We start from the raw sequence: 13,740 nt of genomic DNA, 5'->3' as shown, positions 1-13,740 counted from the left end.
TTGTATATTTATTTCATGATAGACACAGATAATAGTCTATCGTGCTATCCTGTAATATTTTGTTATTATTTATGAATATTTTTAATAGTTTTATCATTTAAAATAATTTTTTTATTAAATACTAGTTTTTTTTGTTATTTATTTATTAAGAAAAATACCTATGAAGTGCTTACTTAAATTATTATATAAGCAGAACTTTAATTGATTTTAATTATTCATATGTTAAATGATCAAATCACGCATATTTATATTTCTACGCGTTAAAGTGTTTTTTTTAAATAATAATAATAATAAATTAATAATAAAGGACAAAGAAAAAGTATTCTTCAATCTGAATGATACTTCGAATGTGCTTCCAATCTGCCAATGATATAATGTATTTTATTTTGGTGGATTTTATCCTATTTTGATCACTGAGAATTTATTTAATTTTGATCCTTTTATTTATTTTATTTTATTATATTATTATTTTATTTTATTTTATTTTTATCTACACTAATTTTTTCAACATCTATTTTAAAAAGAAGAAAAAAGAAAAAGCATATCTAGTACACATGCTCACTTAAAAATAAATTTATCGAAAAGAGACTATAATTTAGTTTACCTTTTTAAAATAATCGTGGATAATTGTGTTTCTTTTAAAAAAATTAACAATAAAATAAAGTAAATTAGAGTTTGACAAATTTCAATTTCCAACATAAAAATGTATATTATGGTATTTTCGGTAAATAGTATTAAATTATTGTGATTAGAATAATACTTAAATAGACCCACTATCAAAATTTCCACATTTTTATTATTTTGTTGATAATTTATATTTTTTAGTAACTGGATACAATTTTATATCCTTTGTTGTTTTTTTTTTTAAAAAAAACTATATTTTGTTTGCTCTAGATTAATGGTTATATATGAGAAAAATACGTGCAAATCTTTTTAATAAAATATAACCAAAAAAAAAATTGGTGCCACTGAACTAATCATTTTTTAAAATTTAGAATATAAAATTTGGGTGTGCAAGGAATATACTAAAAATACAAAATCAATTTTAATATTATAAAGGATAAATATGAGATCTTAAAACTTATTAATTAAGAAATAACTATCTATTCTAAAAAAATCTACCTAAATAGTGTGAAAATGAATGTGTATTTTAAAAGGTGATTTTAACACATTTATTCACAATCAACTTTACAAATACTTAAAGCATTTAAAATTTTTACGTCACCACTTTTAGCGTTCTCAAGAGTAATACCAAAGCCAGCCTTAGTGAGTTTTTTTTTCTTAAATAAAAAAAAATAAGGACGATTTGTAAATACAGAGAAATGAGCTAAAATATTTATAAAATATAGTAAAATTTTAGAATATGATAGATGCTGATAAATACTAATAGACTTCTATCAGTGACATTGATAGACACGAATAGAAGTCTATTAGTGTTTATCAACGTCTATCATTAATAGTTCTAAAATTTTGTTATATCTTGTAAATATTTTCAACAGTTTTACCATTTGAAATAATTTTCCAAAAATTAATATCGGAAAGGTAAAGTGAGTTTTTTAAATGTAAATTTGAAAAATTAAAATTGAACAAAAACGATATAGTAAATTACATCCTCGAATGAAGACTAAAGTTTTGTGTTGAAGATGTTTCATTTACATTTTATATAGAATCTATTATCTACCATAGTATGAAAAGAATAATTGTTTTAAATGATAAAACTATTTAAAATATTTTCAAGTATAGCAAAATGTCACTGTTTATTAGTAATAAAACAAGATAAACCACGATAGACTTCTATCACTAAATGATAGACCACAATAGTAATAGAAGTCTATTATGGTTATCACTTAGTGACATTTTACTATATTTATAAATAAGTTTACTCATTTTTCTTTATTTGAAAATAACCCTCATTTTCATTTCATTATATATATAAGAGAAAATATTAGTTGAAATATTATTTTGGTCTTTAAGCTTTTAATATTCAATTTCAATACTTTCAATAAATCTTAAAATTAGTCCATGAAAGTATATTTACAGTGTAAGTACAACAGAAGTGAAAGAGTTCAAACGACACAAATCTCTTAATTGCCTAACACATCTTATATGTCAATTGAGCTATGTTTATTTTGACACATTCACAATGTCGTGATTTTCTTGCATTAAAATTATTATTAATAATATTTAACCAATTTTGAAAAAAGAAGACTTTGAATGAATAAATTTAATATCTATTTGAAGTACAATGACTACTCGAAAATATATAGATTGAAATTAGACAATAAAAAAAATACAGGACTTAAAATAGAATAGAACAGAAATATAGAGACCAAAATAATATTTTTGATTGTTCATTCGAAACCGTTATGGAAACGAAAAAAACGAAGTTGTGATAGTTACAATGAATATATAACAACTTGTTGAATTTCAAAGCATTATATTCAATCAAATCTATGGTTGAAAAATGAAGAAGATTGATGGAAAAGAAAAGGTTATCAAAATTACTTTCTTTTTGGTAGGAAAGTTCAAGAACTTTAGGCTTTCTAACGAATGCTAATATACCCACTGGGAAAATATCCTAATTTCATGCTAAAAGGAAATCCTTTGATTGTGATATGTGTTGTTTCATTTCAAAGTAACAAATGCTTTTTGTTTTTCTTCTCTTTTATTATATTTTACATGACCTTTTCTAAATGAGTCTCTAGAGACTATGGTGGTAAGTTACTACCCATTTTAGAATAAAATATAATTTCGCACACGTAAAATCGTGGATAGATTGTCGAATTTTTTTAGGGATGACTGTAAATATAGTAATCAAATTCCAAATACAGTACAATGTAAAATAATTTACAGATATAGCAAAATTTAGATCTAACTTTCGGAATCTATTAATAATAGATTGTATAGCTGGTAGGAGCTTATCATTGATACATTTTATTATATATTTACAATTCTTTAGAAATGTTGTTATATATTTAATTATTAGTCCTAAAAGTGCTATCCTACGCTATTACTCGTAAAAAATGTATGGGTCCAATTCATTTATTCACTATAACAAAAGTAGAGAAGGGAACAATGCCAGCTTAAATATTGAAACATTTAATATTTATAATTTAGCCAATGAAATGTATTTGAATAACACCTTTTCACCCTTAGTTTGAATAAAACTTAGTAGATAAAACACTTTTTATCATCTAAGAGTTGTAGATTGGTTCAGTTCCCCACTCCAACAAGAATTGGATTTATATGGCATATGATGCTCACAACAATTTGATTTAGATTATGAAATTAACGCAAAAGCGAGCATAGCCAATTGACCTCGAGATCTTTGGTTTAAGTCCCTTTGTGCTCTCACTTGTACTAAAAAAAGAAATTATGAACTTAACATAATAAATAAAATTGTTAAGAGTTAAACACCTTGGTATGTTCTATGGGTGTTCAAAAAACCCGATGACCTAAAAAAACTGATCAACCAACCCAACTGTGTGGTTTGGGTTGGGTTGGATTCGAATAAATGAAAATTTTATGGGTCGGATTGGTTCATAGGTTCACCTAATATAACCCAAACCAACCTGAATTTATTATTAACTTTAAGATATTTTTTATTATTATTTATAACACAATTATTTATACATATATTGATTTTAATTTGATTTAATTCCAATATTTTTTTAATAATTTATTCTTCAACAACTTTTAAAAGTAGTTTCTTTGCACTTTAGAAAGAAAATGTCACTATTGAGTTGTTAATCTTAATTCAATATATGAAAATAATTAAATTAGATTTTTACATATTTACGTTTTGCTTCTTTTTAGAACAAAATTTTAAATAAATAACCCAATTAACTCGAACCAAACCAACCCAAATATTTGGTTGGGTTCATTTTTTCATAAGGGTTATTTAGGTTGAAAAAATTTACAATCCGAACAATTTAGTTGAGTCTAAAAAGTCTTTTAACCCAACCCAATCCATGAATCCCCGTAATATGTTCTTTTTTTTTTTTGCAAAACTTTAATGAATTTCTAACATTATTTAAAAACAAGCAAACCATATGAAACAAGTACTCGAGCACACATATTTTATAAAATTTAAAAATAAAAAGTAAAAAACAGAAACATTATCGAAATAATCCATATGTTATTTACGATAGACAATATAAGAATTTGAACTACAAACCTCTTAATAGTTAATATTATATCAATTAAATTATGCTCGATTTTTTTCCTTTTTTTTTTAACTTTATAGAAGCAACCTCAATGAAACTTTACATTTGCATGCCCCAAAAAGTAAAAACACACTAATGCATGGATTCAAAATTTTCAACTTGCAACTCAGCTCTAATTATTTCATATAAGATAATGCATCTTGACTCATCTTCTAATCGAAATAAAATCCTAATTCTTGATCTCTTTATTCAAATAAAAAAATAAAAATAAAAATCCATCTCTTTTCATCATCCTCCACTCACAAAAAAACCTAACCAAATTAAAAACCAACATGAACACTTTATTTTTTTTATTTATTTTTTTCTTTGCATTCAAATTGGCCAAAATTAAAGTTTGGGAGAAACCCATTTTTCAGAACTTGCTACTTCATTTCTCTACGTTTCTTCTAACTGTATACAAAGTCAAAACACTTTTATTCCTCTTTGATAGTATTTTAAGGCTTATTTTGATGCCTATGGTTTTAATTTCAAGTTGTTTATTTTTGTTTGGCTTTGGATGTTTTGCTGAAGAAGATATCGTTAGCTGTTCATTTGGCTTCTATTTTTCCATTATTCTTTTGCTTTAACTTCAAGTTTTTTTTTTTGTAAGTATTATTATTTTTTTACTTCTCTGTTTGTTGTCTTTTTGGCCATCTCCTGCTTCCTTTGGTTGCTTTCGCAGTCAGATCTGCCTTCAAATATGGCGTTTTGACCTATCCTTTCTTTCACTTTTGAATTAAAAAAATTCTTTTTTTTAAGGGTGTTATTATTTTAGAGATTTGGGTTGTGAATTTAGCTTATGGGTTTCAAATAATTACTTTTTTTCTTTTTTTTACAATATATGGGATGGGAGAATCGAACCACTCATCTCTATGTTGAAAGTACGAGTTTACGTCAATTGAGTTATGCTCGTATTAGTTTTAATATTTTAGTTTCTTTCATATATTTCTAAAGAAAGAGGAAAATATATGATGGTGAGGTTTTTGGGTTTTTTTTTTTTTTTTTTTTTACTATTTTAAATACTATGTTAGTAGGCTTAAACGTCTAAAAATAATGGTTGTGAAATCATAAGGTTAAATTACAAATTTGATTTATATATATAATTTAGAGAAAGTTAGAACTAGAATTTAGTTTTTATAATTCAGAAAGTTAAAGAATTCATTTCTATGTTTTGATCATGAAATATTCCGTAATAATCTCGACTTGTGGTGTGATAAAATGAAACTTTTGAGTCATAAAGACTAAATTCTAACTTTCTCCAAACGTAAGAACCAAATTTATAGTTTAAACCAAATCATAATAAATCCATTGCTTAGAATTAGTAGAACAAATCTCTTTTCTACAATCAAATCTTTTTGCACAATCAAATTATTATCTAGAGAGAGTAGATTATGGAGATAAAACTCTCTATAATTACATATATGAGTCTTATACAATTCAATAGTCAAGAATTGAAGTATAACTATACTTTTAGCTCTACTGAAATATCATGTCAAACTAAGTATATCTCAACTGGTATAAATTGTTGAACTCATAAAGAAAAAAGGTTTGAAATACGTTTGACGGGTAATGTTATACTCTTAAAAAGGATATTTTATAAATTACTTTCTACAGAGAGAGAAGTAGATTCTAGAGAGAGAGAGAGAAAGTAGAGAAGTACCAAAAACGCAGGGAAGTAGCCATTTTCTAAGGCTTTAAATCCGGGGCTTTGTAAGTTGGATCTTGAGGGATTCAACATAGCAAGACAAAAAGGCAGTGAGGGTAATGCTTTTCTTGACATTGTTTGTTATAAAGAAAAACTCTAATATTATAAGTGTCAACCCCATGTGACATTGAGTGCATTTCTTCATGTACAAACACTCTTTTCTCATATCCCACACCTTTCTTTTTCTCTTTTATACACTAACCCAAAACCTTCTTCCTCTTTTAAGTCTCTTAATTCCTCCCTCTTCTTATTCATATCTCAACTTCCTTCGCAAAACCCTTTCTCATTTCAATATCTCTTCACAGGTTTCTCAGGTGGAAGATATAGTTTTTGCCCCAATCGGAGATTTTAAGGTGAGAAAAGTACTTTTAACTTGGTCTGAGTTTCATTTGAAAGACATGTCTGATATGTGGTTGTGTTGGTGTCACAGGTTGCAGTTGTTTTGAAGTTGTGTCGTGGAGAAGATGGGAATGTTTCGGAATTCTGCGACGGGAAATGGGGATTACTTAGAAGGGATGATCAGTGATTATGTTGGAGGGAAGGGGAAGTTAAGACCTCAAAGAAATTCTTCAACAAAGATTGTTGCTGGTCTCACGTGTCTCCAGTTTGCCTTTGCATTATATGCAACATTTCTTCTGTATTATGTCAGTCCTTCAATAGACTTAAGAACCAAACCAGATTTCTCTTGGGCTACTAGAATTGCTCAACAATGGAGACAGTTCGTAATACCACCCCATGTTGTGGGTCGATACCAAGAACCAACTTCTCTGATGATGCAAGCGGAGTTCAGACCGATCACTCCTGAGGAAGCTTGTGAGAATGAGAAGATTGATTTTGAGCAAAAGAAGTCCAATGATGGGCAGATGATAAAGTTGAAAACAGATCTTTACAATGAGATTCTAGATTTTCAAAGCAAAAGCTTTGGAACTGAGACTCTTCCTCAGCTAATGGCAATGAAATCCAAGTGGGATTTGAGAGGGCCAAACAAGCCAAAAGTTACTGTGATCTTGAACCATTTCAAGAGAAAAACTCTGTGTGCACAGCTTAATTCTTTGCTTCAACAAACCCTTCCCTTCCACCATATTTGGGTGCTTGCATTTGGGAGTCCAAATGAGCTCTCTTTGAAAAGAATTGTTGATAGCTATAACAACTCAAAAATTAGCTTCATTAGCTCAAGCTATGACTTCAAGTACTATGGAAGATTTCAAATGGCCTTACAAACTGAAGCCGATTTAGTATATATTCTTGACGACGACATGATTCCTGGCCGTAAAATGCTACAGATCTTGTCTCATGTAGCAGGGACAGACAAGTACAAGAATGCCGTTTTAGGCAGCATAGGAAGAATTTTACCATTTCGACAAAAGGATTTCACATTCCCGAGTTATCGAAAGTTCCGCTCCAAGGAGGCAGGGCTTTACTTGCCTGATCCTGCTTACGACATCACCGTCAATAAAATTGTGCAGGTTGATTTTCTCTCCAGCTCTTGGTTCTTATCTGCAGAGCTTGTGAAAACACTTTTCATTGAAACCCCCTTCACCTTTGCAACTGGAGAAGATCTTCATCTAAGGTAACTTTACTCCATCTACATTACTGTTTTCTTCACTCCCTTCAATACTGAAAATGAATTGTCATAACATAAATGTGATGAATGAAAGCATTAAAAAATTACAATAGTGGAGGCGAGCAATAAAGAAATCATGCACTATTTCAATGAACTTTCTATAGGGGAATCTGATCACCCAACTCTAGCTTTCAAATTTTCTTACTAATCCACTTTCAAGTCGCCTCTGTATGCTGTTTCCACTACTCATATTTCTCTATCTCCTAATTTGTTTGTATTATGTCACTATTCTAATTATATTAGACACATCTGAGATAGAAAACTCAGAATCTCCAAAGTGCCTTTTCATTATAAAACTAGCCTGCACCGTATAGAATATTTCAATCATGGAGTTCATGTGGAAAGCTTACACGGATTCAGAGATAAAGATAAGAAATGGCAACATTTCAAAAAATTAGTAACTCACTTTTTTCGGTGCAATATGTGCAACAAACAAACACAACACTAGAATAAAAATTGAGAGATTTTCCAAACTGTGTAATAAAACTTCCTCTGTATGAAGCATTATCAGATATGATTTATCTGTCCAGCAAGTTGTGATTAGCTAATTGTTGTAATCCCAAATTATGCAGCTATCAACTTCAAAAGTATAGAAATGCTGGCTCATTTGTTCTTCCTGTAGACCCAAAAGACAGAGAAACCTGGGGTGACAGTGAACACCGGCTGGCTTATGTGTCCGAGACAACCGTGATATTCAAGGACATTGTTCAAGTTCGAGATGATCAATGGTGGAAAGCGCTGTCTACGGGTTATATCACACAATGGGCAGCTATGCATCCACAAAAGATAGATGCTCTATTCTATGCTCATTCTGTTGATGAAGTCAAAGCACTAGCACCATTACTTGAAAAGTTCAGGTCCACTGTTGGCAAGAAGGCTTATATTGTAGTGTCGGGCGGCAACTTCTGCCCATGTGAAGATGCTGCAGCTGCTCTTAAATGGCCGAAGTTGGTTTGTAAAGAACGGAGGTTCAAGATATTTGACTTGGCTATTGGGGCTCTCTCCGGAATATCAAATTCTGAGGTTCCTGTGGTGCAAGCAGTGTATGCTAGTATGAAGGGATTGATCAAAATACATAATCCCAGCGTCGTCATCACCGTGGCTGATGTTGATCCTAATGTGAAGAAGGCTTTGAAAATGGCATCAGAGGCTAACTTGAATGGTACAACACTGATTCTTTTGCCAAGGCCTTCCATTTCAAAAGTTCTTTGGATGGCTGATCTTCGATCAACCGCACTTCCAAGTAAGAATGCCAAGATACTTCTTATTTTTCCTTTTCCTCTGTTTCTCCTGATGGAAACTCTTGTCATGCAACAGCAGAACCCTCATCCAATTTTTTTGTTCCCTTTCAGATTGGAACAAGATGCGGATTTCAATCAACATTATCACACAAAACCGTGCCAGCTCATTAACAAGGCTTCTCAAATCACTCAAAGATGCATATTACCTAGGGGATGAGATACCTATCAGCTTCAACATGGACAGTAAAGTAGATGAGGAAACTATAAAATTAGTTAGCTCCTTTGAGTGGCCCCATGGTCCCAAAAGCTTCAGAAGGAGAATCATCCAAGGAGGGCTAATCCGAGCAGTAAGTGAGAGTTGGTATCCTGCTTCGGATGATGATTATGGACTCCTACTTGAAGACGATATTGAAGTCTCTCCATACTACTACCTATGGATCAAATATGCCCTCCTGGCATATCACTATGATCCACAAATATCTCTCCCCGAGCTATCGTCAATCTCCCTCTACACACCTCGGCTAGTCGAAGTAGTGAAAGAAAGACCTAAATGGAATGCAACAGAGTTCTTCACGCGGATTCATCCAAACACACCTTACCTCCATCAGCTCCCCTGCAGTTGGGGAGCAGTTTTCTTCCCCAAACATTGGAGGGAGTTTTATGTTTACATGAACTCAAGGTTTACAGAAAATGCAAAAGAGAACCCAGTTCAGATCCCCAAATCTAGAACAAACGGTTGGCAAGCATCATGGAAGAAGTTCCTAATCGACATGATGTATTTAAGAGGCTATGTAAGTCTCTACCCTAACTTCCCAAATCAAGCCAGTTTTTCAACAAACCACATGGAACCAGGAGCTCATATAAGTGCCAAGGACAACGTCGTCAAGCACAAGAAGGAAGATTTTGAGGTTCCATTATTGAAAGAGAACTTCGTAAATTTCTTACCGAATGGGAAATTGCCAGCAGCTTCAAGACTACCGTCGCTGAACCTCTTCAATCAACCAGTGTCACTAAAGGGCCTCAAGTCTGCCGGAGCCAAGCTAGGGCAAGACGTGCTGAAATGTGAAGTTTCTGAGATTGTAGCAGTGAATCATGAGACTGGTCTGCCTTCACATTGTGCAAAATTCTGATTCGTTCTTGATGATTCTTTGCTTCTTACCAACAATTCATTTCTGTAATAGATTTGCTGTATTTCATCTCGTCTGTAATTTGGCCAATATAATCTGATCAGTTTAATAAGAAAAGCATTCAATTTCAAGGAGTGAAGTTGGTATTGGAGGTGGAATTTCATCATCATCGTCCAGAACCCACAATCATGAACAAATAACAAGATAAGTTTATTACTCAATAGTGATGTGAACAGTTCTTGAATGAATGGCAACATGAAAATTTAATGCTAACCCTTCTAATAAATAAATCACAAGATCGAAATAAGAATCAAACAGCAGCAACATTATCCTAATGGATTTTGTAAAGAGCGTCCATTCCCACAGCATGGAGGAAAATTTTTCACCATTTGAAGAGACCACTCATCAAAATAAATCTGCCACCTCTATAACCTTTCGTTATTGAGATTAAAAAATCCCAAATTCTCTGCTTTCAGCCACTACCACTTCCTCCTTAAAAATAATGTACGGAAGCCCAAAAAGAAGCTATTTGCTGAAATTGAAACTTCCACATAGGAAACTAAGAAGATTCTTTCAAGGGAGTGGAGAGAGGATAATTCAGGTGCCTATACTATAAAATCATTATTCACCTCTTAAATCACCAATTCACCTAAAATCTTAAGCCGGTGGGTGAAAGTAGATTTAATTACATATCATCTAACACTTCCTTTCACTTGTGGGTACTTAAAAATATGAAAAATGCTCAACAAGTAGAAATCTATATTAATTGGGGAGGAAATAACATCGCAGGGGCTTGAACACAAGACTTCCCTGGACCACCTACTCTGATACTATCTTAAATCACCAATTGATTCAAAAGTTTAAGCTAATGGGTGAATGTAGATTTAATTATATATCATCAAACAACCTCTTTATTTCCATTCTTCAAGGATCATTCACTTGATTACTAAGACTTCGACTTTCTACAAGGCTATCTGGAAGATGAACACTCGTTTTGCATTAATGCAGGAAAATGGTTCAAAAGAGGCACCCTTTGTGTTATTTATCTCCTAATTGATCTATTCTGCAAAAATTTCACAGATGATATGAAATTACAAAAGAAGGGAGGATAGTCAAACACCAAGCATCTTTTTCCCCAGTATAGAATTGGTTCTCTCTAATGTTTTCAATTTCTTATTTGCATGGATGACTGCATCTACACTGCTACTATCTTTATTTGACAGTTTAGTCGGCAATTCTTTCCCAGAGGTCTTCTGGCTCGATGGAAAGAAATCCAATTCCATGCCATTTGCCACTATCTAGATTTCTATCTACCAGATAGAGAAATAATGCAGCAAAATGAAGCAAGGGGGAGAAATACTTCTCTAGATAGAAGAAAGTGATACTTGCAAACCTGTGTCACGTAACAACCAAAAGGATGGAGTTTTGTCTTCTGTGCTGTTAAAAGTATGAGATGTAGCAAGTTAGTGCTATTTGAGATCCTACTTCATATCAAACATAAATGGTGCAAAAGCAAAAACATACTAAACAAAGAACACATTTCAATAGTCTATGGACATATACTTAAAAAGTTTAACTTACAGAACGGATCCTATTGAAGTAAATGTCAGGAACATGCTCAAACAGTCAAACTCAACAACTTCATAAATATTGAAGACCAAGAAACTAGATTTGCTAAATCCATGGATACAGCATACATGAAAGATGTAAAATGTGTGTTCACAATTTATTTGGGATGGGAAAGGGAGGGTGCCCTCACATCAGACATCCCTCTGCACGTCTGCATTTTCCTTTCAAGAAAAAGAGTATCATGTAAAAGAGGTACCAAGCAGAAATATTTGGAAGACATCAAATCTCAAACTAGAACAAACATGCTTAAAGAAAATATTGAGAACAAAATTACAAATAGTGAGTTTTCTATTTTATCTCAAAGTTATGATGTGAGTTTACAAATATCTTCATATTCTACAGCCTTAAGCACTCTGCCATCATACACACCCTTCTCTATTTGAACTTTAGCACAAAACTTATCAGTGTCAACACCCAACAACCTAGCATTTGATCCACGGTACGCCCCATTTACAATCCTTACTAAACCACCAATTTGTGGTATCACTGTTTCTAATTCTTCTTGATCAACTCTCAACACATGCTTGCCATCGAGCATTTCGATCTCTCCAACATATTTATCAATCACTTTTCTTACAACTCCCTTCTGTTTATAGTATCCCTTCTCAGCCAAATCCTTGCTCATGATTTTCACAATTATTCCCTCACAAAGCCAGTAATCCTTCCTATTAAGCTTCTCCTTCTTCATCTCTTCTTCTCTCATCAACGCCTCCAAAGCTGACAAACCACCACCACCCATCTTGTTTTTGGAATTCTCTCCAGATTTCCCCTTGGCAGTCTCATGTGTCTCATCCTCATCAAAAACCACCCTGGAACTCTCTCCTTTCTCCTTCAATTTCGATGATGTTCCCAAAGCAAATCCTAGTTTAACCCCACTATCCAATTTCAACTCTCTCGTTTGTTCAGCCTCCAAAGGCTCAGCAGATACAGAAGCCAAAGGTGCTAATTGCTCAGCCCTCTCAATTTGCTTCTTTATCTCTCTCTCTTGCTTCTCTTCTTCAGCTAAATCTGCCCGTATCCTCTTATTTTTCATTCTCTCTTTAAAAAGTGTCTCTGAATCTCTATCTATGTAAGTAATGAACCAACCCTTGGGAGTTTCCTCTACCTTACATTGCCCAGTTCGACCCAAATGCTTTACAAACTCAGTAAGAGTAGCCCACTGCGTTGAATTCATATGAATATGATGTCTGTCGTTAATGTATTCATTATAGACAACTGTAGCTGCCACACGACTGAATCGATGGCTACGTTTAAGATGCTCCATGAAAGAACTCTCAAACTCTTCAGAGTAGCCTTCAACAATACGATGAGGATTTTGGCCAAAGATCTGCATCTGGCGCTGGTGGCTTTCACTCATACAGTGACATTTAAAGCCATTCTCATCTCGGCACTGCTTTTGACACATCTGACAATACCATCTCAGCTTCTGTAGCCCTTTTGCCTTGATTCTGTTCGCGATTGCTTTAGGGGTTAGAAATTCGTTCTTCCCCATAGAAATTTCTTTTGAGAATTAGCGAATCCCTGGGTAGAGAGAAATGAGGGCTTTTCTATATCTTCAGATTGAGGACAATCCGGTCCTCCACCGAATTGGCCCTGATATCAAAGGAAAAAAAAACCCTAAGCAGCGAGCGACTGGGAGATGGAGATCGGCGTCGAGCAGCTGGGCTGAAGGCGGTAGGCAGTGGCACGGGTTCTGTGGCTACAGCAGGGAGGGAGATAAGAAAGAAAAGGGAGCGTTGACGGCGTTCCGGCAGCGGATGCGGCGGGGAAGGGAGACTAGTAGAGAAGATGACTCGACAGAGGGGGCGGGCGACAGTGGCGAACAAGTTCTTTTGATTTTGGCTGATATTTTTTAAAAGAGAAACAAAATAAAAACATTTTTTAGTTCATATAATTAATAATTTAGTCGTTGAATTTTGATTTGTAACAATTTAATTCTTCTAATTTTAATGATGTAACAATTTAATTTCAAAACTTTGTTATGTAACAATTTAATCTTTCTACTTTTTTTAGGAAAATTGTAGTGGATGGCAATTTTGGATTAGGATATTTAAAGTGTGTGGCATACTTTTCCCATTTTGCAAATATGACACTGTTTAGTATATGAAATGTATCAAGTGTATGGAGTATATCAAGTTTATCGAGGGTTCGAGTGTATATCAGTAGTGTATCAACTATATCGTATATATTATGTGTACCCGTACTTTTT

General features: G+C 32.9%; 2 protein-coding genes across 3 annotated transcripts; one reads left to right on the top strand and one right to left on the bottom strand.

The window, feature by feature from the left end:
- The first annotated feature begins 4,705 nt into the window (after nt 1–4,705).
- LOC120083336 (glycosyltransferase family protein 2) lies at nt 4,706–10,060 on the top strand. 2 transcript variants are annotated; one of them, XM_039039054.2, is made up of 5 exons: nt 4,706–4,810; nt 6,216–6,263; nt 6,341–7,480; nt 8,107–8,777; nt 8,887–10,060. In XM_039039054.2, exons 3-5 carry the CDS (start codon nt 6,375–6,377, stop codon nt 9,903–9,905), a joined length of 2,796 nt encoding a protein of 931 aa, XP_038894982.1. In that variant the 5' UTR covers nt 4,706–4,810; nt 6,216–6,263; nt 6,341–6,374; the 3' UTR covers nt 9,906–10,060. The 2 variants fall into 2 exon arrangements, with proteins under 2 accessions (XP_038894982.1, XP_038894981.1); XM_039039053.2 differs by lacking the exon at nt 4,706–4,810 and adding an exon at nt 5,427–5,966.
- A 1,697-nt stretch (nt 10,061–11,757) lies between these two features.
- LOC120083337 (KIN17-like protein) lies at nt 11,758–13,395 on the bottom strand. Its single transcript, XM_039039055.2, has one exon. The coding sequence runs from the start codon at nt 13,021–13,023 to the stop codon at nt 11,836–11,838; it is 1,188 nt and encodes a 395-aa protein (XP_038894983.1). The 5' UTR covers nt 13,024–13,395; the 3' UTR covers nt 11,758–11,835.
- Nucleotides 13,396–13,740: the final 345 nt, after the last annotated feature.

This window comes from Benincasa hispida, chromosome 8, assembly GCF_027475165.1.
Source record: "Benincasa hispida cultivar pf3 chromosome 8, pf3_genome.v1.1, whole genome shotgun sequence".
Taxonomy (NCBI): domain Eukaryota; kingdom Viridiplantae; phylum Streptophyta; class Magnoliopsida; order Cucurbitales; family Cucurbitaceae; genus Benincasa; species Benincasa hispida.
The sequence above is the reverse complement of the archived record's forward strand: the minus strand, read 5'-3'. Positions and strand labels throughout refer to the sequence as shown.